The sequence below is a fragment of the Zootermopsis nevadensis genome, unplaced genomic scaffold (genome assembly GCF_977971745.1).
Source record: "Zootermopsis nevadensis isolate Lab colony 2312 unplaced genomic scaffold, Znev_1.0 Znev_ptg000021l, whole genome shotgun sequence".
Classification (NCBI taxonomy): Eukaryota; Metazoa; Arthropoda; class Insecta; order Blattodea; family Termopsidae; genus Zootermopsis; species Zootermopsis nevadensis.
In genome coordinates, this window is record NW_028259153.1 from 20,002,501 (window position 1) to 20,029,723 (window position 27,223).

The following is a 27,223-nucleotide window of genomic DNA, read 5'->3' on the forward strand; positions in this document are numbered from 1 at the left end:
ATGAGTTACAGTCCTTCTTTAGAAGCTAACTCTCTGCCTATTTTTTTTTTGGGGGGGGAGCAGGGATGTGTGTTGCTTATGACAAGAACCTAACCCGTCCACACCATTAAATTTTATTTTTTTAAATATTCATTTTAATATTATTAACCATTGACTTTGGCATCTCCCCTGTGGTCTATCCCTTCTGGTTCTCCGACTATAATGCTTTTTGAATTTATCATAGTTCTCATGCGTGCTACACGACCAGTCCATCTCACAGTTTTGTGTTTTAAGCTTTCATTAGGGCCCTTATCTGAGATGAAGCTACTCGACCACCATTTGCTTAATTATGTAAAAAAAAGGCCAGTTTTTCACTTAGACACAAACGATTTACAAAAACTTCAGAGAACAAGTGTTTTATTTGGCCACCAACAGTTACAGAAGGCAGAAGTTTCACCTCATGTAGCAACTACAGCTTTCATGGGGCAGGTCACACAGACTGTGTTTCGTAATGGATTCTCGCTATCATCACTTGTCATCAGCATCGCAGGTAATATATGTGAGCCCCTTCACGGGGGCATAATTTCATTAAAATGGCTATCACTTTGACTTCACACCTCTTACAGAACTAACTGATAGGTCGATTTTCCTATTGCAGTCATGCCAACTGGTGACTCAGTATTGACAAGGATAATTTATTTTAAACTCCTAGTAAAACATTTTGATGATTTTAACGCCTGTTCCGACCTCAAAATCCACGCGCGGTGTCTTCTTAATCTCCAGTTTCCTAATTTTATATTGTCTGCTTGTTTTTTAAAGTCTGCTTGCACATTATTTCGTCTCGTGTCAGCAGTCGATTCATATAAATTATCGATCTTATCATTTCAGTGTTTAATATTATTATTTGTATGAGATTAAATGGTGCATTATAAGTTTTTACTAAAAATCCATACACCATTTGTCAAAACATCGAACTGTTATTATGGCAACCAAAGCTTTCATACCAGGACAAATAACTGCTAGATTAATTTTGTGCCCTTGGTCACAAATTACAGGTTCAGAACAAGACAAATACATTGCATTATGCACACTTTTGAGTTAGATAATCAATTCTTGATATATTAAGAATACAGATGTAAAATAATTAATAAATTATGCTTGAATCTTCTGTGATTAGTTCGACGCTGTATATAATCTGAGCTACTGAAAAACGTCGTTAAATAAACTATAAATAAATAATTCTGTGGGCAAGTAACTTACACCTATTATGTACTCCATACCATTCCAACATTAACCCTTTAAAGTCTGGTGGTAATTATATGTACCACGTGCTTCAGCAGTCAGAAACTTTTAATTTTTATATGATTTTTCAGAGTAGGAACTGAATATTCCTTAAACAGCATAAACCAACTGATCTTTATAGTGATGACGCGTGGTTTTCTTCGAATTTAAAGAGTTTATTAAAAATATATAAGGAGGGCACCACAAACCCCCAGACACTCTTCGGTTATAATGAATGTACTTAAGTGATGATAATGCCTGTTAAAATACCGAACCACATTTTCATTGCATCAGCAGCTGTTATTCGGCAATCATGGCGGCGCGGCGCAACAGAGATATCGTCTTGGACTTTTAAATCCCCTTCCACACTTTTAAAGAAATAACATCGTTATAAAAAACGAAATAAAAATGAAAATAGTGTCGATATTCGGTTTTTAATGATAAATAATTAGGGACCGCAACCTCGTGTCTGACTTAGTAACGTTGTAATCTATCTATCGATATGTAGTTTATATTTTTGATTTATGGAGGAGCGAATTGGGTGTTGTGTGGGCTTATAAATACACAGGGTGTTTAAAAAATGCGGTACCTTTATCTTGGTGTGACTCGAGACGCCGAACTTAGTCTGAAACTTACACTGTGTTCGGAAATCTTTCTTTTTACCTAAATACCTACGAAGTCCCATCAGTTATGCTGGAAATTCCTGAAATGTAATTGATACGATCTACTGTTCATGACATGCTGGATGTTTTCGATGCCAAGGTCCCTACAGGCAAGCGAATGTATTCACCAAACTTAAACTAACTCACGTCATGTACTTTCCTTAATAAGGTCTTCAGTCTGTACCAAGGATCTGAACCACTGTAATAAAAGTTGTGATCTGAACATCTGAAAGAAAATAAGTCGATTAAACACAGAAGTCGGACCTCGTAATTAAATTGTGATAATGAATTATGAAATACGGTGATGCAGTACTGAAACAATTTAGGATGATTCGAATATATATGTATGACTTAATGGTTTATATTAAAATGGCCAACCATAATAAGACACCGAGTTATGTAATCTTTTTGGTTTCAGTCAGCCACAGTTCTCAGGTATACCAACGGAACGTTATTTACATGAGATTGGTGCTTCAAAGACTTTATATATCACGGCTGTAATATTATTGTTAATTTATCTTACAAGCTTTACACCGACACAAAACATTAAATAAATTGCAGTTTTGCCCTGTTCAGTATTTTGTTTAGGTAGGCCATGGGATGATATAAGAGTACAGGACCCAGTTATTTTATTTATTTATTTATTTAGTGTTCTGTCTGACGACAGGTCCATATGAACAGGATCCTTCCATCCTTTTCTCGGACTGGGACCTGTTCATATACGTTCTTGGCAGATGATCCAGAAGTGGTTTGCCATTGCCTTCGTCTGTGTGTGAATGGAGTAATTGTTGGGAAGCCCCCGGAGGAAAACTCCGTGTTGCCTAGACCACGGCCTTGCCCAACACAAGTTATAAATTCGGGCACCGCCGGGAATCGAACCCGAGACCCCAGGATTACAAGGCCAGCGTTCTAACCGCTAGACCATCTCATCTTATTATTATTTAGTGTTCTGTCTGACGACAGGTCCATATGAACAGGATCCTTCCATCCTTTTCTCGGACTGGGACCTGTTCATATACGTTCTTGGCAGATGACCCAGAAGTGGTTTGCCATTGCCTTCTTCTGTGTGTGAATGGAGTAATTGTTGGGATGCCACGGAGAAACCGGGGAAGCCCCCGGAGGAAAACTCCGTGTTGCCTAGATCTATAATAAATAAAGCAGGACATTTGTTTTTTTTTAAAGGTGAGTGTTCTGTAGATTTTTTTTTTTCAGGGATGCAGATAACAACCTTCTCGTAAAGGCTTCTGTCACTCATTTTAGGAGGGCGTCATTGAACGCGGGCGGAGTGCAGAACAGATGTAGCACATATTAAGAGGGTGGACCGTGTTGCCTACCTGCCGTGCGCTGAAGGCGTTAATGTTCTGCGTTGTCTAAATACCAAAGTTTTTTTTTGTGCAGTTCGTCGTGATTATGAAAGATACAAACACACGCCTACTAAAGCTTATTGTTTAAAACGAGACCCCGGGAAAACGCAGAGCGGTTACTGAAGACTAAATATGAGACTGTCTGGTTAGCATATGATCGCTTAAGTGATAACACCCGGCAACACTAACCCATCATAACCTAACACCTGTATAATATTCGATTTGTAACGCCTTTGGCGTGTCCAATGCCCGGCCTTCCTTTCAAAGTTTTTTTGTTGTTGTAAAGTACAGGAATGGACTAAAATAAAATACGTCACTGGTTGGTCAGAAATCTTGACAGTATGAAAAGAGAAATCTGACCATCTATCCATACATCTATCTCATTTTACAGGGAAGTTAGGTGATGTTTTTTCCCCACCGGGTTTCAAGTACCACAATAGTGAGGTTTCAAAATAAATATTTAAGAAGAATATATAATAAGCGAGAAATTAAGTAACCAATAAACTGAAATTGGCTGTTTTCTGGGTTGTTGCGATGGCTCATCTCCCTGATGATAGAAGCAGCAAGTACCTCTGAAACGTCGGTAAACTTATATCAGACTACACGGCGCAACAACCCTGAAGACAGCAATCCTTAGACTCACCGCCTTGAAAACCTTAAATCCTACAACAAATAATTTGTGATTTACATTTTTTCTAATAGGCCTATTATTTAGACACGTAAATAAAGTTCACGATGTATTAAGTCGAGAAGAATGAGATGGGCTGGGAATGTAGTGTGCATGGATGGGACAAGAGGTGTGCACCGGGTACTGGTTGGGAAGCCTGAGGGGAAAAGACCGCTGGGGAGACCTAGACGCAGATGGGAGGATAATCTCAGCCGGCATCTATGGGAGATAGGAGTTGAAGGAGACTGGATTTCGTTGGCCCAGGACAGGCTCCGGTGGAGGGCTTTGGTTAATTCGGTGATGAACCTTCGGTTTCAGTAAGCCATCTAGTTAGTTAGTTAGTTAGTTATTCTGAACACATTCCCAAGAGGTATGTTTTCATTGCTGCACACATATTCTGTAATTCTGTACTTTTACACTAACATAAGCCACTTTACTGAAGTCTCCATCATAATTAACTACATTGGTAACAGGAGCCATGTGATCAGCTCCCGAAATCAAATTCCATGCCACAAGACTACCACAATTCAAATATATCTGCAATATATCTTTGACACTAAGAATTTTGGATCCTTGAGGTTGGTAATATTGAAGATATCCGTCTTCTGGGTTGTTGCGCTGTGTAGTCTGGTCGATTTTAACCAACGTTTCAGAGGTCATACTGCCTCCATCATCAGGGCGATGAGTATGAAGATTTCTGTCTTCTGGGTTGTTGCGCTGTGTAGTCTGGTCGATGTTTACCAACGTTTCAGAGGTCATACTGCCTCCGTCTTCAGGGCGATTAAAAATATGAAGATTTCTGTCTTCTGGGTTGTTGCGCTGTGTAGTCTGGTCGATGTTTACCAACGTTTGTGAGGTCATACTGCCTCCGTCATCAGGGCGATAAAAAATATGAAGATTTCTGTCTTCTGGGTTGTTGCGCTGTGTAGTCTGGTCGATGTTAACCAACGTTTCAGAGGTAATACTGCCTCCGTCATCAGGGCGATCGCCCTGATGACGGAGGCAGTATGACCTCACAAACGTTGGTAAACATCGACCAGACTACACAGCGCAATAACCCAGAAGACGGATATCTTCATACTCACCGCTGTGAGAACCTCAAGTCTTACTTGGTAATATTGGATTGTAATTCTTTCCAGTGCTACAATGAAGTGATATAAATTACGACAAGTGTTGTATGACTATTATTATTACAGATTATGTTTGATGTTTTAAAAAAGATTGAACAATCGGGTTTAGGTATTAATTTCTAACACAACAGTGACATATATAGGGCGTAATATATTTAACGTAATCTGACATAACAATACGAACTATACCGGCTCTCCCCTTATTTCTACTAAGATCGCTAAATAATACAAAAAAATTAATGCAACACAAAGTGATCTAGCTCGAGGGAATGGGCAGTGAATTTCAGGTTTCAAATTGCTAACCATTTACACACGAAAACACGTTCTACAAGATGTTTGTAATCCCTCCCTCTGTATGACACGTAGCCCTTGAGCTGGTTAATAGCTATTAATTAACATCGATAAGACATTCAATTGCCGCCATCATTCTGTCTTAAGTACAGGCAAGTCAACGAGACCTGGAGTTATGGATGATATTATGAGTGATTAATACGACTTGAATGCCTGAGTATCAGTTTTTCTTATTATCTTCTTGAACCCTATCATCTGCGTGTAAAAATGTTGCTGTACCGCGTTTTAATAGAACTTCACAGACAGCTGCGATAAAAGCGAGACAGGGAGATGTGACTACAGCTCCGGGCATAATAAAACCTCTAAAACAAGTTGGGAAACGTTGACTCGTGGACTTCTCTTCATCAGATAATCCGTGCCTTTTCCTATCAACAGTTTTTACGAATCGGGTCCCGTTAAAGGATTAGAATCTCTTGGCCAGTTCACGGACTGTGAGGTTTCGAGAAGGACCGTGCTTTATCGAATAATAATAATATGGCCAACATTCCGGGCGAACACGACATCAGGGAACTTCAGAAAACTGGCATTTTAGGATGTTTATACATCATTCGAAAGACGCTGCTGTAAAATATATATATCCGCCACAATAAAACTATATATTACATGTAAGACATATTAAAAACAAAATGTATTTCGGAAATAGCTCAGGTATTATTATTATTTAGTGTTCTGTCTGAGGACAGGTCCATATGAACAGGATCCTTCAATCCTTTTCTCGGACTGGGACCTGTTCATATACGTTCTTGGCAGATGATCCAGAAGTGGTTTGCCATTGCCTTCTTCTGTGTGTGAATGGAGTAATTGTTGGGATGCCACGGAGAAACCGGGGAAGCCCCCGGAGGAAAACTCCGTGTTGCCTAGACCACGGCCTTGCCCAACACAAGTTATAAATTCGGGCACCGCCGGGAATCGAACCCGAGAGCCCAGGATTACAAGGCCAGCGTTCTATACCACCGTGGCTATTTGTCTCAGGTACATAGAAGTAAATACACTGTAAAATGTAGAATAAATTGAGTTATAATAAAAATGGTAATAATAATAATAATAACAAAAAACTGTGTCACCTTCAGACATTCTTATAATTAATACTAGCCTTTGTCTTCCGCAGGAAACAATCTAGTGGACGTCCATAGCAGCGCCAAACATCCAGAACGGCCTAAAAGCTTCTACATTCGACTTTGAAAGGTAAGCACGCGACACGTAGCATCCCTTCATAATGAAGAAGCTTCTGTTTTATGTAGTAAACTAATTCAGTGGTGGAGACTCGGCTAGAAAAGAAGTACGTCTCTTAATGGAATTCGATGAGTCTCCATTGAATACCCTTGTACTGTCTCTGAAAGATGGCTGAAAGCTGAGACGTGTAGGATAACAGGTAATTAAATACCTTATCATAACTTGTGGCATTAATTATGACGTTATGTAATGACGAATAAACACGTGTAGGCGAGCTTCGAGTTTAAAGGGTTAAGTTACACAGTGACGATGTTATGTTTCGATTTTCACGTGCGTACCTGTACTTCACAAGTTGAGATGGGGCTGCCTATTGGATGCATACAGGAAAAAAAATAAATTATATAGTAAGTAATAACAATGGTAAAGGCATTATATGTAAAGTCTGTACTCTGCTATCTGCGCTCCTCTCAAAACACATAATTTATGTCAAATAAATCAAAAATGATTTCTTCTGTCTTATACTCGCCGATATCTGCGATCTTTAGAGAAGCTACTGACCGCGATTACTCTTACAAAAATAATAATAATAATAAAAAAAAACGAAATAGCATCGAGCCTCGAGTGATTCGCAGGGAATTTCTAATTGATACGAAGGGAGAGATTAATCGCTACGGTAACCATGGTTATTAGCGAAGCCTTCACAGCACGTTTCACGGCTAGCATCGTACTTTTAAAACAAACGCAAATGCGGCCACGACAAAGTGAACAGGGTGTTGTAATATCTAACTACAAACACGTTGAATATTTGGCCTCTGGTATATCGGAAGGAAAGATACGTTTATTAAGTATAAGAGAGGAAAATAGTAAGTTCTTAACCTGTTTTAAACCAATAAATTACACAGAAAGAATTTTGTTCTCACCTCCAGCTAACATGTTAACTGTTAAAATTGAGGCGAATAAATATTACTTCTTGCAGGTCATAGGTTCGTGATTTCTTAAACGGCGTATTTATTATTCTTGGGAAGTGCATAATAATAATAATAATAATAATAACCCGTAAATAGCTGCTGCCCTATGTTCCTTAGGGACAAGGTCTGTCTCGGGTACATGGAAGTACATACCCCATAAAGTGGTGAAGAGATGGGATAACAATAATAATAAATAAACCACCAGGATAATTCACAGGTATTGTGTCTGATTTCTAACCAAGAAATTATCTATTCAAATGTTGGCCAGGGAAATATATTTGCTGACGGAATTTCCTTTGTTTTTACGAGGTGCGATCGGAAAGTTTCCAGACTGTGTCAATAGAGGGCGAACCGGATGTAGTACGAGCTTCTGCGGGTGCGGCCTACATTCATAGTGAATCAGTGTGCCAGCCGGCATCATCGAATTAGCATTTGTTTCTTAGTTACGGGCGTTTTGGTAGTGCATTACACCGACCCTCCTGCGATTTCGGAATGGCGTGTGCATCAAATTTTGCCAAAGACTCGCCAAAACGGCTACGGAAACCTATGAAATGCTAAAGCAAGCATTTGGGGAGTACATCTTGTTTTTGGTTACTGCCCTTATAGCAAGATACTGAATTTTACATATGATGCAATATTTAAAGCATTAAAACCACACGGTTAAATGTGCAGTTTAGATATACAGTTGAAATCCATACCGCTAAGCAGGCCTGCTTAGTGTTGTTGTTCCATATACGAGCCTACGTGATTAATTATTCGAGATTAATTTCTTCCATTCGTTGTCCTTTGCTTTTCATCTGTGATATCGCTTTTGACTTTTTAAGGTCTCCGTTTTAATATTTTCTACATCTGTAAGTATGAGAGAATAATTAATTTCGCATTAAATAACATCAAGATTTTGTACAAAAAAATGTCCTTAGTCTTTTAAATCTGACGTATTAAATTCTCATCACTATTCATGAGAGGTGGATGTTTCTACAACCGCAAGAATGCCTATGGACCACCCATTGTCATCTATCACTAGAGATGCGATACAAGACCAAACATCGACGCGATATTTTTAATGCTCTTATGATTTCGTATGCAGTGAAATCATGTTACGACTAAACATCGGGAAGTTTTTTCTCGAACATCCGACAAGATCAACTCCGCCTCCTTACATAATAATTTACAACATGAAATTTCTGTTCTGCGGCCAACAAGAATCTCAAGTATAACAAATTTGCATGAAATGGGCTGAATGAAATTCGAAGTTCCTCTAGTTAAATGATCTTCAATCATGAGCTGCACGTTCCTGAAAACACCATTTAAAGATAATTACAATGATTATTATGAGAAATAATAGAAGCTGTTGCTAGTGGAGACTATCATGGCTGTAATTTGTATAATACAGCGCGGTCAGTGTCAGAATTTTAAAGAGATCGTCCTGCCAACGATCTTCCTGGGTCACAGTACGATGTTTTCCGTAATTAATAGGGCTTGTATTTACAAACTACATCGCATTATTACGGACCTCATTCTGGGACATTAAATCTGCAATCCAGCACCAAACAAAACCTAGTTACAATATTGCAAATAGACTGTAAACTAAAAGTTCTTGGAACAGCCCCCGTCTACCTCTGACTAGACAACAGATGGAGGAGAGTTTTAATAAAATCTGTCGTCACATTACGATTTTGTTAAAGACAAGATAATGACTGGATAGGGAATCCCCATTTGGGAATTCAGCCATGAAGATGGAGACAGTATGTTTCTCGCAAACATTCTTGTCTGTCTACGAGTCTACACGGCATTGAAACCCAAAAGTCAACTTCGCTGTCTTCTCCGTCATGAGAACATGAAATGTCAAATGTTATAAAATATATGCATGTAAAATTTAATATTTCTGGAGCTGCTGCCCCAGCAGGACATAAGTCTTAGTTGTCATCACTTATCTTTATCAGCTGAGTGGTTACTAGAAATCAAGTGCTCGAGAACTCTGCCCAATTTTGTTACTTAATATAGGCATATAATAATTCGTGTGTTGGCATATAATTTGCAAAATACTTACTTCTAAGAGAGACTGACTGATTATAAGACCAGTACGAACTAATATTTTATATTATACTGAAAAATTAAATGAATTGAATTGAATTAAGCTTTACTTTATATGTTACGTTATGGCCGTGTTAAGTCTCCTCAGGTGGCTCGTCGCTGACCTCTCCTCGAAGATACGGGGTTTATTTATCTCGGGAGACCATATGGAGTGCCAGAGGAAGAAATTCTTTAAATGAGACGTAATCCTGTTTCTTTTACCTGGAAGTGTAAAGACAAGAAATCTTCTTACTTGTTACTCGAAAGCCGAAGCGAGCCTAAATAATATTTAATAATTGAGTTCGTACCGCAAAGAAAACACCACACTTTATCATTACAGTGGTGCAATTCTTAACGTTGCTTAATGAAATATTTTCTGTGTACACAAAGAAAATAAATCAAAATTCAGGCAGAATTATTGGTTATTAAAGTCGGTGGGACATGTATTTACAACTGGAATTTGAAGGGTTAAATCATTAGATGTTCTGTAAATAAAGCAGAAATTTAAAAAAAAAATTATTCGCATGGAATTGATTGATTCGTACTGTATTTAACGACGTCATTTACGTTATATAGATCACACAACGTTGAATGTGGTGAATATGGTTTAGTTTGTAAGGACTTTAAAAACACCATTTTTGTATTTGAAACAACTGAGCGAGACAACTACAAGAACCAGGATTCGAACTGTGCCCTATCAATACAGCAACCTACCCACTACCTTCTGGAGGAAAAGAAGTATTATTGAGTCTTCTGACTACACGGCTCAACAACTCAGAAGACAGCCATCTACAAACTCACCAATCTTGGAAACCTCAAATCCTATTACAGAACTATTATTCTTTGGAACCATGGTTTTTCCTTCTTGATTTTTATAATTTCATCCGCCACTGGTGATAAGTTCGAGCTAAAAAGAGGTGTGGTAAAATCTGTTTATAATTAGAACTTAACAGAAAAGTATCACGCGGTCCAGATGGAGAGGGGATAAGACACATCTGGCCCGTACAAATGAAGTGTAATTCATTTAGGTTTGTAATCAATGCTGGAATGACTGGGTTCTTTTGTCTACGTGCCTGACTCCCGGTGTACCAAGAGCCCTGATTGAATAATTACTCTTAGATCGGAACATTCTTTTGCCTGCTCAGAGTACTGTTAATTCAGTGGATGAGTGTTTTACGTCCAAAACAGAGGCTGTTTCTTTAGCGTACAGAATTTTCTAGTCTCATTTCGCACTAATGTTTTGTCGAATACAATGTGCTTACTATAGAACCTTTTTGGGAGTCGATTTTTATGGCGACCAGGCTTGGCAATTTGAGAAATAGGCGATTTTTGACATAGACCATTGTAATATGATTCATGTTAGGTGTGAATTGTTATGATTTTAAGGTTTGTTAATGTAATGTAACTTGGGAAATCAGTATTTTTAAAATAAACTTTGGGATATAATTTTTATTGCTAGCTCCTTTTTCAAATCGATTGTTTTTTTTTTAAATCGCAGTACGCACGTCTTACGGAAAATGTCCAAAACCGATGATAAAAATATCCGAAAATAGAGGAAACATATTTCACACGGACTTTGAAGATTCTAACACGGTCAGAGCCCTGCTTGTGGAACGTGATGAACATTATTTCCAAGGCTAATTTTGAATCAGTGAGTTACAATCCTATTTTGCTGTCATAATTTACAAAAACCTCCATACATGTTTATAAAATTTGGACATAGCTTGAATAATATTCAAACTCGTATAAAAATGCTAATGCCGTCGTAAGCAAAAGCAGTGATCCATTTGTATTGTTTGTTAATGACATAATTATACAATTGGCTTAATATTGTCAGAGTTAACGATGCCACTGTGTCTACGTCATGAATGCGTAGGGGTGGAAGTGAGGTAAAACTCCACTTGTTCTTGTCCTCTGCACTAGGTGATGGGCAACTCGTCCCAGGAAAAAGAACGCCAGAGAAGAAGAGGTTGCGGTATATGTTAAGATCTCGTGGCATTTTCCTGGAGTGACTGAGAAAAATCACGATCCATCTGAGTTATAGCCGGTTTGCGGTTCCGGCACGTAATTTAAGGTCTCCCGAGCTGTTACTTATTTAGCTTTGAACGTAACACGCCACTGCATAGCGGTTTGGGAACGGTAACGTAGCCAGAGGAAAACGTCAGTTTGTTATTTGATATGTATCATTCTTCCTCAGATGCAGTCGGCGTCTTCAGAGTCTCGGTATTGCCTGAGGATACCACGAGGAATCATTTGTTTCAATTTTGAACTGATTCATCCAGACCCACTGTTCGCTGCTCTCGTGTCAACTGTTCACAAAGAATCGTAACGAATTTCCACCACCTGTTGATTTGAAAAGAAACAGGATACAGGCGTGCGGTCTCCATGGAGACTACCGTTCACGAACGCGTGGTCTGGTCATTATTAAGGTACGCAGGTTGTAATTATTTTTCACTTGTGGGCCAAAAGGCGTGTGTCATGGTGACAATAGATGTGATGGAGCGGCGAGAAAATTTGTATAGTTACTCTATTGGGGAATAAGTATCACGTGCTGACATTGACAGAGACTTCCTTAATTCCTCACTATAAACTACAAACAACTGAATTATTTATAACTAATTCTGGTGTTTTCAAGGTGCAAGGACACGTACCTGTTTCGTATCCGAAATATATGTCTTGAGTGCCAACATGAAATGTGACGAGGATAAGTTCGTGTTGGAAAGGACGTGGACGATTTCACTGGGTGATTTATAGGTAGACGTGCAGGTATTCAAGATTTGTGTCTGGTATCGATCTGAGCAGGGTGTCAAAGGTTGCTCGGTGCAGTAACATTCCGGCGACCGAGAGGTTATGTTACAAATGTGCCCTAGGATGTAGGCGATCTAGTGGCGAATTGTGGGCTACTAGTTTCATAGTGCTTCGTGCTAAGTTGATTGAGCTGTAGTTTATTGGGTGTGGTTGGATTCATTAATTATTGTAAGATTTTTGAGGTTATGGAAGTGTTTGGTAGTTGGTTTCTTATAGGCGAAGTTGGTAGCTTGTTTCGCCTTAATTTTTTTTCCCTTAGGTCCTGTCATTTTTAAGGGAGAAGATGTGTCACTAACGGTAGTCACGGAATAACGTTTCAGGTCTTTGTAAGTTTACGGTCTTTGGAGTGGTATTTCAGGCAGCATTTGGTTCGGCAGTGCCGTGTAGTGTTCGCGGACGGACATGTACCTCACGGGTATTGTCGGTAGATGACAGGAGAGTTCGTCAGGGTGCGCACATAATGATCATTGAATATCCCTAGTTCCCCGGCGGTGGCGGGATGTGTTCGCTGTTTTTTCAGACGTTGCCGTTCCTGCGTGCGAGAAAATGGCGCAGCTCCTCTGCTGGTATTGTTTCCTTCGGACGGCGTGATGGTAGGATGGATGCTCAGTCGGGTGCAGCTTTACTCTCTTATATTGCCATGGCGTGCAAGTTTATTTGAACCGATGTTTGTCATCTTTCGCCTGTGTGAAGTACGTGAAGTGGGAAATATTTTGGTTGCAGGAAAGCCGGATTAGTTGCCAGTAGGTTATTAATGTGGTGTAGAGTGCCTTCGTAGTAAGAATTAATACTGGTCTCTCAATGCGGATGTAAGTAGCCTAGTGTGCAATTTTACAAAATATAACTTGCATGATACTGTAACGAATGGCATAGAGTGTCTCTGAGCTAAAGGGGAACCAAGATGCATCTGCCCTTCATGTTATTGCTAAGGAACTACTTTGAGTCTTGAGAGCAGAGGTTGATACTCGATAAGTGGTAGAGTTTGTGTGAATCATGTATAGGATGGCTAATTGTACCTAGGGAGAGATGTCAGGGAAGTGGTAGTCTGTTGAATGAATCTTTATTAAGGACAATAATACATGGGTAGATACGTTGGGGAAGTAGTAGTGTCTTGGGTCAGTGGGTGAATCATGATTAGTTAGCTTTGGTAATTTGGGTACAGATGTCAGGGAATTGGTATAGGGTCTTGGGTGAATCCTGTATAGTAATTATACCAGGGTAGTGGTAGTATCTTGGGTGAATCTCACATAGCATGGGCAAATTGTATGTAGTGGGAGATAGGAGGGAAGTGGTAGTGCCATGGATCAATCGGTTATAACATTGGTAATTGTATAGATGTGAGGGACATGGTGGTGTCTTGGATGGATAAAGTATGGTATGGTATGGTTCGACTAGGATCCATGAGGGTGCATTATCATAAGTCACCAGTAATGTAATGCATATGTAGCCGATATTTTTAATAGAAATTATGATGGTCCGCTCTTCTTGTAGATTCATGTGTGCATGAAATGGAGCAGGATATGATGGAGTGCATATTCATAATATACGGTTTAGTTTGCAACCACGGATAATACGCAGGTACAAGGCAAGTATAACTGTTGCTGATAAAATCCTATCTTCACATTGGATAAAATTGTTAGAAATTGTCATCCTAAGTAGTCTGTGATATGACTTGCTTCATCGTGCCCCATTTGCGCACATTATGCCCGTGAACTTTACCCGAGACACGAAATGTTGCCTCGTCTGTGAGCATGATTTTTTTTCAAGAAGTCCACATCAAGGCCGATGCGGTCGAGTATTTCTTCTGCAAAATGTTGACGTGCTATACCATCACCAGGTTTCAACTGTTGCACAAACTGAACCTTGTATGCACATAACCTCAACCTCATATGTAGCGCTCTGAGTATTGTTGAACGTGGGAGTAACAATTTGCTCGCCACAATTTTTCAGAACCCTGAAGGGACTTTGTGGACACACTGTACCTCTTCAGTGACCAAAAAAGGGGCACTGCTGATTAACAGGAAGTAATATTTACAGATATTTTCTTTATGGTCTATGATATGGTTAAATGGCAAACTGCCTCATTTAAATTTGAAAGCATGTTTGATTATTTTTAGTTAGTAACATTGAAACTTTCTCTGTCATTACAGGAGGCATGTATACAGGCAGCAGCAAATGGCAGATGATTCAGATGTTAGATTCCTCACATCAGAAGAGGCCCTTGATTTCAGTCTTGCAAGGCCAGTAGATAATGGTGATGATTACTTGTGAGTCTCGCCGCTCACAGTTGCGAATGTTGCTGATTCTCTTTGAGTCACTCTTTAAACTGGGTTAGTTAAAAAGAAATGTACCCATTCTGAATTATGACTGATGGATGGCCACAATGGGTATGTGTGAACAGTTTGTATTTATTAGTATCCATCTTAGGTTCTGGGTATTGATAATGTTGCAAAAATGTATAATGTATATGCAATCACAATGAAGTATTAAGGTATTAAAATAGATGCCATCATCAGGGGTACCTCATGTTCTGAAACTATTAAAGGTGCTTGTCTATGCCTCACCAGGTCTCTATCGATCCAGTTCTCTGTACAGACGACCTGGCAGAGATTGGGTCAGAGAGAACAGTTCGTGCACAGAATGAGTCCAGCAGAGACCCGGTCCTGTTATTTCTAGGGCAGATAAGAGTGCCATATTGCAGCATAATGCTTTGTATTATATAAAGTTCTATGATCAAACTTTGATTAAAGAAACTGTAAATACTTTGAGGTCTCATTCGATTAAAAATTGACATCTTGTATTCTGAAGTACACTGTAAACTGAGTGGATGCTTTTGCTGAAATGGCTGCCCTCAGAACAGCACCCAAGTTCGTTCTCGTCTTCCAAAACCTCGCGACGAGTTTTTTATGGTTCCTCAATTAATGAGGTCTTATACATAATACAGTATCTTGAATTCACACAACACTGTCAAGTGCAAGTCTGTTTGTTAATCATTCAAGATATTATTTATAAACTCTTAGAATTCACATGTATACAATTTGTATATTAAATTTTGTGTAGGAATGAAGAATTGTATTTTGAAACTGGGATTTTCATATTCCAAAGATAATTTTTTTTAAAAAATCTCGACAAATCCGTTGATGCGTTCTAAAGACGGCAGAAACTAAAAGCCGAATAATGAAAACAAAACAATTGAGGTCGTGTAATTTTGTGTTTGAGAGTAATTAAATTCTTGCCGTCTTTCAGATGACTTAAAAAAGTCTGGATAAGTATTTCATTTAATGACATTTTGTACACCTCGAGGCTTGTTACTGTTGATACTAAATTAAGTTTAAGACAGGAAAATTTTATACGAGACAATATTGTCTGTCTGTCCGCCTGCCTGCCTGCCCTAAGGCTCCGAATTGGACTCGTGTTCGGCCTTAATTAAGGCATAAAGCACGTTACCATAGAGTCGCATGGAGAAGAGGCGGTATCGCTCTGCACAACCTTCGTCTCGGAGTTACGTGGCGGTGAGTGACGCTACGGCTTATTTATCCCGAGGAAAAAACCTTCTGCAATTACTAAATAGAAGACTCCTCTTACTGTAGCAATTGTGACACATCCTTATTGGTGAAGGGTGGAGGGGGGAAATTCCCAAAGGTGTGGAAATGAGTGCAGTGCCATGATCTCTGCTACAAGTTTTAGATTCATTAGATTTGTAATAGTGTTCGAGAGAGAGAGAGTGATATCTCATGGAATGCTAATTGTATAAAAAGGCCTGCTCTCATATCTGCCAAAATTCTCAGAAACGTATCTCTCTAGTACTACTAATATTAATAATAATATATGCTTCTCTTTAGTTACGTTCAAAATAAAGTATTTTTTGGTCGTGTTCTCAGTTTATCAAAAGTATGTGGTTTTGACTAGGTAGAACTCAGTAATGAAGTCATTATATTGGAGCAGACTTATTCAACAAAATTATGTAAATCCAGGAACAGAGCTAGCCTCAGTGAGAGGTTAAAATGTCTAATAAATATAGATAATATCTTTTTAATTATACAGGCATTCTTAAGCAAGTATAGGTACCCCTGTTGCTTATGAGAGTTTATATACTTAATCCGGTTATACGTCTGTGATATCAGAATATTTTTCTTTCTGTTCAAACACAGAACAAAAGTGGCGAAAATACAAGGTGTGTCTGAAACTTTGTGTTTTTTTCTTCTGGCAAACTTAATCTGTATATAAATCAGCGTTTAGGAAAATATTGTATCTTTCAAGAGAGCAAGAAGCAATCTTTAGATACTCTCCCAAAGACCATTTTACCACCAGGCTGGTTCACGAGTGCTGTAACGGATGTGTACGAAACTTGGTCTCTAGGAAATTTACTAAAATTTATTAATACATTCCAATTTCGGCAAAGATCACGCAACAATAAAAGCTGGATAAGACATTATTTCTGCCATACCGTAAATACCTGGTTAACCATCGTACTCATGTCAAAATGAGGTCACGTATGGGTTAACGTCTTATGGGAGTCACGACAAAATCGGTCCACTAGTTTCCCAGATAGAGGTCTTTAAAATTCTCAATTCACGATTATTTCTGCCAAACCTTGAATACCTCGTTGACCATACTCATGTCGAAATTAGGTCACGTATAGGTCATGATCATATGGAATGCACCACAAAATCGACTCAGTAGTTTTCTACATACGTGTCTTTAAAATTCTGACGGTCATATATTTTAATGTTTATTTCCGCCAAACCGTAAATATCTGGTTGACCATACTCATGTTAAAATGAGGTCACGGATAGGCCAAGGTCATGTGAAGACCACAACAAGATCAAGCAAACTGAGAAATATTGGCCTCAAACTTTTCAAGGTAATTCGAAATAAAATTTTGTCACGCATATAGGAAGAGAGCTGTAGGAATCTGAGTGACTTTGCACACATCATTTAGAGGTCATAGATATCTCAAGGTTATTTGACGGTCATGTTATATACTCGGTGCCTAATTTGTGTTGGCATAGATTACGTTAATTTGGGTTAGTTTAGGTTATGTTAGGTTGAGTCTAGGTAGGTTATGTTGCTTTTGGATAATTAAGGTTAGTTTAGGGCAGGTCAGATCAGTATGTGTAGGATTAGGTTAGATTACCCGTGTCGCTGAAATTTCGAAATAATACACCAGGTCCCAACCTTTTTGTGCCTGCCGCCCCGGGTGCCAACCGTAGGCACCCCTCCCGCCCCGGGTGCCAACCGTAGGCACCCCCTCCCGCCCCGGGTGCCAACCGTAGGCCCCACCCGCCCCGGGTGTCAACCGTAGGCACACCCCCTCCCGCCCCGGGTGCCAACCGTAGGCACACCCCCTCCCGCCCCGGGTGCCAACCGTAGGCACACCCCCCTCCCGCCCCGGGTGCCAACCGTAGGCACACCCCCTCCCGCCCCGGGTGCCAACCGTAGGCACACCCCCTCCCGCCCCGGGTGCCAACCGTAGGCACACCCCCTCCCGCCCCGGGTGCCAACCGTAGGCACACCCCCTCCCGCCCCGGGTGCCAACCGTAGGCACACCCCCTCCCGCCCCGGGTGCCAACCGTAGGCACACCCCCTCCCGCCCCGGGTGCCAACCGTAGGCACACCCCCTCCCGCCCCGTGTGCCAACCGTAGGCACACCCCCTCCCGCCCCGGGTGCCAACCGTAGGCACCCCCTCCCGCCCCGGGTGTCAACCGTAGGCACCCCCAGGGGCACCCCCAAAAAACCTCCCCGCGAAGGGAGGTGGAGGCCCAGGCCGTTCCTTGAGCGAGCAGAGGCGCGGACCCGGCTCCGGACAACGGCCCGGGCGCTGGGCGCCTGGTGGCGGGTTCCAACGAACCGCCCGAGTCGGACGAGTCCTACTCGTTGGCTTTGCGCTTGCACGCTACCAAAACAGGACCTTGTAGGCGAGGCAAGTCGTCCGACTCTTTCGACTAAGGCACCTGGCAACAGATCTTGTCTACAGGATATAGCAAGAGCTTAATAAGATTAGGTGTAATAAAAGGACCACTCAAAATTCGAAAATAGTACCAGCAACGAAAGCGCGGTAATTGATATCGAATAATTCCGAAAGGGGGGCTCAACCCCAGCGGCCGAGTGGTCTTAGGAAATTAAAACAAATCTCTTAAAGCAGATAATAACGTCTTGCGCCCTCTTTGCGGGATGGCGTTTGAGGTGGGTCCCCATGTTCCCGCACAGAGGACGCTGCCAGTTATTTTATGTTTTTTAGCTTTTTTTAATTCTCTGTCCCTTAGTTATCTCTGCCGACAAGCGTTTGACGAGATTTTCATCTTTGGTTTTCCCTGCGTGCTCCGCGAAACTTGTCAGGTCACCGGTTCCGAGGTTTCTTCCGAACAAGTCGACTTTCCTTTTGCGGTTGTATGTCTCCTGCTCCGGTACAGCGCGTATGTGTTCAGTCTTTACGTAAGTCGGCCATTTTGTTAAATACGTCTCAGCTTGTGTTTGTGTGGACGAAGGTAATTTATTCGCGTAAAGCTTTAGTCATTTGGTGGTTTTTGTAAAAATTTGGCTGCGAATATTTTTATGGCATTTTCTGGTCGACCAGTAATCGCGGCGTTAAAAGCAATTATCCAGTTTCTGATTTTTATTCTGACAGTTTGTGCGTTTAATTAAGTACTCAGAGTTCTTCTGACCCAGTCTGAGGTTGATACGAGGGCTTCAGATGTGTTCAATTGGGCTTGTTATGGGACGGTTTGATACTACGCGTCAGTGTTTGATACTACGTCGAAGGTAATTAGAACGCTGGTTAAGTGAGGCTTTTAGCATTTCTCCATATGCTAAATATTTTATTGCAAATTAATGATGTTTTTGTTATATGGAAACTGTTTATTGGTTTATTTTTAGATTTTCCAACATCCGGACCATCACCACAACCCCCGAACCTGTGGGGCGGAGTTACCTAATCTCGTCTTAATTGGCGAGATTTGTTGTAAAGTTTCAGTGTTGTGAGGTGGTTGTGAAATCGGTACCTTGGTCTGGAACAGTGAGTAAACAAGATAAGATTATTTTGCAAAAATATGAAATTTATTTATTTATTTTTTAAATAAACTGTAAATATGACAAAGTTATCTACTGTGTTATGAAATAAGAGGTTTCACTTGCAGAATGGTTCTTAGTTGGACTGCGTCTGTTACATTTTAACTTGTTTTAAAAGTACTACGTCTGGGAGGTTTTTCTGTATGAAGATGATTTCTCAACCCACAGACCCTGTGGCACGTGTGACCCAAATATATGTTTTAATATTTTTCATTCTGTTTTTGATGAAAATTGTTAGCAGATCTGGGAGTATTTGACAGTAACTGTTACTGTAAACAAGACATTACAACATTAGGCTATGCAATTTTCTTCTCTGTGTGAGTCTTACGTATTTTCCCCTCTTCATCCAAGGGCATTGATTTGTGGATATCACCGATGCATGGACTTGTATTAAAACCTTTTATTATGTTAAATGATTGCATCGCCATTTACCAAGACACGCGGTGTTTATCATTACTTGTGCAGTTTTGCGGAAACACGCAGACAGAAACCATTGTCTTTACGTGGATTTCAGGTAGATACCTACTGTTACAATTGCACTTTCATGTTACATGTCTTCAGAGAACCGAAATTAATATCAGGTTTACCATGTTCTACCCAAATGTGCAATTTCTTGCTTGAGGTAAGTTGCATACCTAACACTTCTACTCTTATATATTATTTAAATCTTGTCCGTCTAATCACAATAAATTCTTATTAAATATTAAAATATTACAATAATTAACATTTAAAATATTAAATGATATTCTTTATCGAAATATTCGATTTACATGACCATGATGGTCTAATGTAAATCGAATGTTTCGATAAAGAACATCATTTAATATTTTAAATATTTTAAATGTTAATTATTGTAATATTTTAATATTTAATAAGAATTTATTGTGATTAGACGGCCAAGATTTAAATAATATATATTTATTATATCACAATATGACGCAACTTTACCATCTCACTTGTACTCTTTTACAACACGCTGCGTTGTGTATACAGGGTGTTTAAACAATTAGATATATAATGCATCCAGATGAGGTTCATTTGCTGTCAGTACGTTGAAATAAATTATATGTGTATTCAGTACTTTGATGACATGTTTGTGATATGAGCACTGTTTTATATTTTATCTTTGTTTCTATGTTATCCAATTTTATATGAAATGATCCAAATAATATTCGTATATGATAAACATCTGCCACATTGCAATTAGATCTTATCGACATTTCAGAGGTGCTTTCTGCCATCACGTGAAGTAAGATTCAATGAAATATCATCAGATTGCACGCTACAACATCCCAGAAGTCAGCCATCTTCGGATTTGTGTGTGGTACTCATGTTGATACTTAAATTATATCATATGAAATTCATATCTCTTGTTTGAAAAATTTTTCAGTCTGTAGTGCACATTACTCCATCGTTACTCCGTCTGACTTTGCTGTTATTATAAAGACGTCTCCTAACATTTGGTTCTTCAGGAGACTTTATAATGAATTCGTAAGACTTGGCTCCTGTTTATCGATGTACGTACACTTGTACTATTTAGCAAATGCCAGATTTAGTGAGTCTGTCTTAATGGGAATGACGTAAATTGAAATTTGATTTTTAAGTTAGGTGTTTGTTTCAGATACGAAATAGGATACAACACATAATCACGTAGACATTTGTGAATTGAAGATATGTTAATGTCTGAATGTTTGTTATTTTACTAGGATTGTTTTGTGTTCAGTTAAAGAAAGGAGAGTGTCCTCATTTCTACGAGCATTACTGTAATTTTATTTAGGCTCTGGGTACATATTATTAATAACTGATGCTCTCTGAACTGGAGTTGTTGCGTGACTGATTGGAAAGAGAAGATGACCATAAGTTATGAGGAGGTAATCATAACCTGTGTGAAATGAATATGTGAGAAATGCCTTGGAAGCTGAGGAAAACTTTGACATTATTTGGTATTCTAGCCAAGCTTATAAAATGAGTGTTAACAGAGCAACTATTACCTAAAATAAACTATTTGTCATCTAGATTAATATTGTAAATCAATGAACTTTGGAATGAAACAGAAATTATTTTTGAGTCTTCTTAATTTCGATTGTGAAATTTTCAAGTATGTGTGAAGTATTTAAATGATATTAAGTATTATACAAGGACAAGTGAAGTTTCGTAATCTCAAGTTCCGTGAAAAGGTGGAACATCATTACAGATGGTATTTTTTTGAACGGGGTAGCTTAGTAAAATATATGGACCTTTTGTAATATGTACCTCCATGTAAGTTGAGTTTATGTATTAAATATAAATATTACGCCGTGAAGTCAAAGTCGGACTTGTTTCTTAGCGTCTGATGACCATCGAGTCTCCAGCACGTCACAGCCATCGCAGTCTCTTCTCTTCGTCGTGTTGCAGAAAAGGAAGTTTGAGATCAGACGAACCGAATTCTTCCAGTCAATTTAGCAACTCGTTTCGTTATGGGAAACAGATCTGAGTACGTGGTAGGCCAGCGTCTGTCTGTCTGTACGGCATACGTCAAGCAAATTGCATTTGGAACGCGTGGGGTCAGCGAGGGTCGCCATTGTTCTCCACCTGGTTTACGTGATAATCACATCACCACACAGGAGTGATGACGAGGCACTTGGTTCTGTTCTCTTACGATGACCTCTCGGCTGTCAAATTATCATGAAAACTGCAATGAAGATTTTATTAATTGAGACTCGCTCTCTCCTTTCAGCACCCTTCCAAGGTGACCACCCAAGGGGGACGGTGTCTGGTGATGTCATCTGTAATGGCGCAGTTCCTTTCTTCTCTTCATAATCTGGGAATCCTTTCAGAGGACCTTGGCTACCGCCCCAAACCATGGGGTTGTACTCCGTCCAATGTGCAGTGGTGAGTTTTGTCTTGTTTGGGGCACTCTCTTTTGTATTTTTGAGCTCGAAAGGGCTCTTGATGCATACATAGTAACAGCAATGAACTTTATACTTTCCTTTATTTTCTCTTATTTGGCAGATTGCACACAAAATTGATATGTAAACTGCGATGATGTAGTTGTTAATTGGTACCCCCTTCTTAATGTTTCAGGAGTTCCGACCAGGGGAGGATGACCGTTGCCTCCGCCACCAGCTGTAGTGGGCGCAGTTCCTTTCTTCTCTTCATAATCTGGGAATCCGTTCAGAGGACCTTGGCTACCGCCCCAAACCATGGGGTTGTACTCCGTTCAATGTGCAGTGGTGAGTTTTGTCTTGTTTGGGGCACTCTCTTTTGTATTTTTGAGCTCGAAAGGGCTCTTGATGCATATGTAGTATCAGCAATGAACTTTATACTTTCCTTTATTTTATCTTATTTAGCAGATTGCACACAAAATTGATATGTAAACTGCGATGATGTAGTTGTTAATTGGTACCCCCTTCTTAATTCTTCAGGAGTTCCGACAACCGGAGGAGGACCATGACCGCTCTTCATAATTCGAGATTTCTGCCAGAGGACCTCGGCTACCGCCCCCAACCCCAGGGTTGCATGTACCTGCATCATGATTGGTGAGTTTTCTCGAATTCTTTGCAATATTTATTTCTTCGAATGTTAAAAGTCTTACGTAGTTGAAAAGTTGATACATGAAGTAAAATTAAAGAGTAACAAAGTATTTTGTTTTGAGATATGAAACGAGGCTAACGATAGACGTGGAAAAAAAAGTTCCTTTGAGAAGTGAGCGGCTTCAGCTCAAAATTTTTGTGGACTTTGGTAGATTTATGCAGGATTTTCGCCGAATCACATTTTGGAATCTACCACCATAATTAAATGCACTTTACGATAGTAAATACGAGGTGCGATCGGAAAGTTTCAAGACTGTGTCAATAGAGGGCGAACCAGATGTAGTACGAGCTTCTGCCTTTAGGGGGTACGGCCTACATTCATAGTGAATGAGTGTGCCAGCCGGCATCATCGAATTAGGATTTGTTTCTTAGTTACGGGCGTTTTGGTAGTGCATTACACCGACCCTCCTGCGATTTCGGATTTTCATGAAGAAAGAGTGTGCATCAAATTTTGCCAAAGACTCGCCAAAACGGCTACGGAAACCTGTGAAATGCTAAAGCAAGCATTTGGGGAGTCCGCAATGGGTCGTGCACAAACTTTTGTGTGGCATTCACGTTTTAAAAATGGCCGAACCTCTGTCGATGATGACGAGCGTTCTGGACGACCATCTTCGAGCACAACGCCCGAAAATGTTACGAAGATTCGGCAGGCCATTCACGAAGATCGACGTCGTACCATCAACGACTTGTGCGACATTGTTGGGATAGGCTATGGGACCTGTCAGCTGATTCTAAAGGAAGAACTTCACATGCGACGCATCGCAGCCAAGTTTGTGCCAAGGCTCCTGTCTGAGGGCCAGAAGCAGAATCGACTTCTCGTTTGTCAGGAGCTCAAAGATCTTGGCGGATCGCCGGATTTAGCTCCGTGTGACTTCTTCCTCTTCCCAAAGATGAAAATTCAGCTAAAGGGAAGGAGATTTGAGACGATAGAAGAGATTCAGGCAGAATCGCAGATGGTGCTTGACAGGCTGACAAAGAAAGATTTCCAGGGATGCTTCCAGGCTTGGCAGCGGCGCTGGGATCGTTGTGTTCACTCCCAGGGGAACTACTTCGAGGGTGATGGATGAATTTAATACCTGAGAGAAGTGTACGGGTTTTTATAGGCGCAGTCTTGAAACTTTCCGATTGCACCTCGTAAAGACGGAATATTTAAAAGTGAATGACATAGTTTTACTGACTTTACACTGTGTTTCTGAATCAAGTGGTCTAATTAGCCTGAGTACCTGCAATTTCGTGAGGACAGGAAAAGTCTTCTACCCCTGTACTCGAAGAATGTGAAAGACAGGTTTGTATTATCTTCAGCGTGTGTCGGAAGTCATTCAATGCTTCTTGGCCGAAGTTCCTTTGCTCTCTTGTTAATGAGGCAGTAACAATTGATGCCCGATGAACATGGCGTAAGAAATCGAGGCACGTGTTGAAGTTCGCTTGTTGACACTTAAAAAAAAAAAAAAAAATTGTTATTTACAATGATTTATAAATTCTATTAAGGTGATGGTTTATAACCACACTCTGTATTCTGTAATAAAAGAATTTTTTAACTCGTTTCTTGACTTCTTAAATTTATTTTGTTCTTGAAAATGTCTTGCCGTAGTGCAATTGCTTAGACATTTATAAATTTAAAATTAATTCACTTAGAGGTATAAAAAGAATTTTGTATTCAAATTGTATGAACAATGTGACTGAAAATTATTGGGTTTTTTTAGCGCTGCGCTGTGCTGAGCTCAAGAGATGCTTCCTGGCTCCACACTGAGATCCTGGAGTCTTCCGATCTGCGGCGCTGAGCTCAAGAGATGCTTCCTGGCTCCACACCGAGATCCTCGAGTCTTCCGATCTGCTGCGCCGAGCTCAAGAGATGCGTCTCGGCGCCACACCGAGATCCTGCAGTCTTCCCATCTGTCATCGATCATCAACTATAAAGGTGGTGAGTGTCATATGACAACTCAAAGGGTGGTGAGTGTTGACAATTTTCGTTATTCGCTAGTGCTACATACGCAATTGATAAGTTACAGATATTGTTTCTCCCGTCGTAAATCTTATCAGCGCTGTAATGACAACAAACACGACAATAATTTTACTAATTTATGCCTTATTATTTGAAACCAAATATCAGATTTGAATCAAGAATAATATATGCAGTAGTCATTGTCGAACAACCATCATCATCAACATCAACAACAACAAGAACTCTACGGATTAGGCCATTGGGTCTGATCCATGTCCTGGATCTAATCACAGCTGGTCCTTGCAACGTTTTCTCTGTTCACTGACGTCGCCCTAAGTATTTGAGTAGGTTCAGATTCTAGAATTGGAAGTTTTGTTTTACAGGAGGAGGATTCACATCAGTAGTCGTCGTTGAATGATATTGGGCCCTGCGATGGGCTAATGACTTGTCGAAGGAGTCGTACCAAATGTCTTAAGTAGATCACCCAACCCCCAAAAAAGAGAGGAAAAAAAGGACAACCCCGCTATAGCGGGGCAAATGATAAGAAGATAGAAGAGGAGTTGTTCAATGACACTGCTGCAATTTATAAATTTTGAAAACCACTCCCTAAGTATTTGAGTAGGTGCAGATTCTAGAATTTGAAGTTTTATTTCACAGGAGAATTCATTATTATTCATATTATTAACAATTAAAGGAGTCTTATTCAGTATTTGAAACCAAGTACCAGATTTGAATCAAGAATAATATTTACAGTAGTCGTTCAATGTTATCTCCACAATTTATAAATTTGGAAACGACTCAAATTCTAGAATTTGAAGTTTTATTTCACAGGAGAATTCATTATTATTCATATTATTAACAGTTACATGAGAATTATTTAGTATTCAAGACGTGATTAGACTGGAATTTCATAATTGATTTCATTATTTTAATGGTATGATAAATATTATGTCACAAAGTTCAGTTTAGACTTTTGATAGGATTGAGGATGATGAAAATTTGACCAAACAACGTAAACTTAGGAATAAGGCATAAATTACTGGAAGAAGTTGTCGTGTAAACTGAATAATATTTAATGTAAGTGTGGATCAAATTGTGCGATGGGATGAATGTAATTAAATTAATTAAGATTCTAGCCATTGGATTGTGTAATGATTGTAAAGGAGTTCCTAAAGGAGTTTGTAAAACGTGTTACAGAGATAGGCTCGTCATTATTCATACGTACTAAATCGTGAACTATAAAATTCATATACGTCATCGTTGAAGAGAGATTGAATTTAACCGGTTTTTTTGTAGGGATAGTTTATTTAAAATACTGATTATTTTTCAACGATGTCTAAATTGACAGATTATATAGCACTTTATCGTCAAAAACCCGATGGTTTGTTGCCAGAAAATTTTAAAAATTGTACGTGTATACTTGTAAAAATTTCATTCTTCGTGCTCGTTTGAAGGTTATGTTCGACGAACTTTTGAAGCTAAATTGAATTTGTCTGGAAACTCGTCCGCTTCGTTTGTTCGGAACTACGTAGGCGGTAGAAACCGGCATATCGCGGGTCTGTAAGGACACGTTAATTTAAGAGAGACCGTTTTCTGAAGATGGTGGTTATAAATACGTAGTCAGAAATTCGTGGAACAAGCATATTTATGAAAACTTTTTGAATTTCGGTGGGTCTCGCTAACATTTGGAGCCAACTTGTGATTGGATGACGGGGGTCGTATTCCACGGGATAAACAGTCGATGGAAACCGCTAATTCGCAGTGGAATCATAGTTTGAAGATACAATTTAGTTGCATTTCTGACATTACTCTTTGGGTCATATTAGCATCCATGTTAGATGGGTTCATGTCGCGTCGTCAGGTTGCTCATTGAAGGACAGTCTCCAGTTAAGGAGGTTAGCTGTGAATATATTGAATAAGCAGTCGCGGATAGACGATAAGGGGTGGTCCTAAGGCTTGTGGGTTGTGCGTAGGACTAAGAACGCTTTATCGTAAAAATGTTTTGTGTTACGAAAACAATACCAAAGCCTCGGAATAGGATGGATCGTATGGATATACGACCCAGGCGATGTTTAAAGGACCTGAGATTGGAACTTTGCATGTGAGGAGCTCATATGGGACAGGGGCGTTAGCTACGGAGGTGGGGAAATATAGTTTGGATATTGCAGGAATACAGGAGGTTAG

The 27,223-nt window shown here is 39.7% G+C and overlaps 1 protein-coding gene across 14 annotated transcripts in view; it reads left to right on the top strand.

The window, feature by feature from the left end:
• LOC110828577 (uncharacterized) overlaps window positions 1–27,223 on the top strand; it is a 202,228-nt gene that overhangs the window by 140,065 nt on the left and 34,940 nt on the right. Inside the window, exons 1-8 of one of the 14 annotated variants that reach the window (XM_087352575.1) lie at window positions 12,929–13,265; window positions 13,948–14,041; window positions 14,607–14,843; window positions 19,334–19,472; window positions 22,242–22,396; window positions 22,589–22,737; window positions 22,930–23,043; window positions 24,801–25,018. In XM_087352575.1, coding sequence (XP_087208701.1) covers window positions 24,826–25,018 — 193 coding nt within the window. In that variant the 5' untranslated portion in view covers window positions 12,929–13,265; window positions 13,948–14,041; window positions 14,607–14,843; ... (3 more) ...; window positions 22,930–23,043; window positions 24,801–24,825. Of the gene's footprint in view, window positions 1–6,542; window positions 6,620–11,845; window positions 12,078–12,891; window positions 13,266–13,947; window positions 14,042–14,606; window positions 16,945–17,087; window positions 17,710–19,333; window positions 19,473–20,750; window positions 22,397–22,588; window positions 22,738–22,929; window positions 23,044–24,299; window positions 24,435–24,800; window positions 26,327–27,223 lie in introns of those variants that run through there. The other 13 variants (XR_015536131.1, XR_015536129.1, XR_015536132.1 and 10 more) reach the window with 13 other exon arrangements.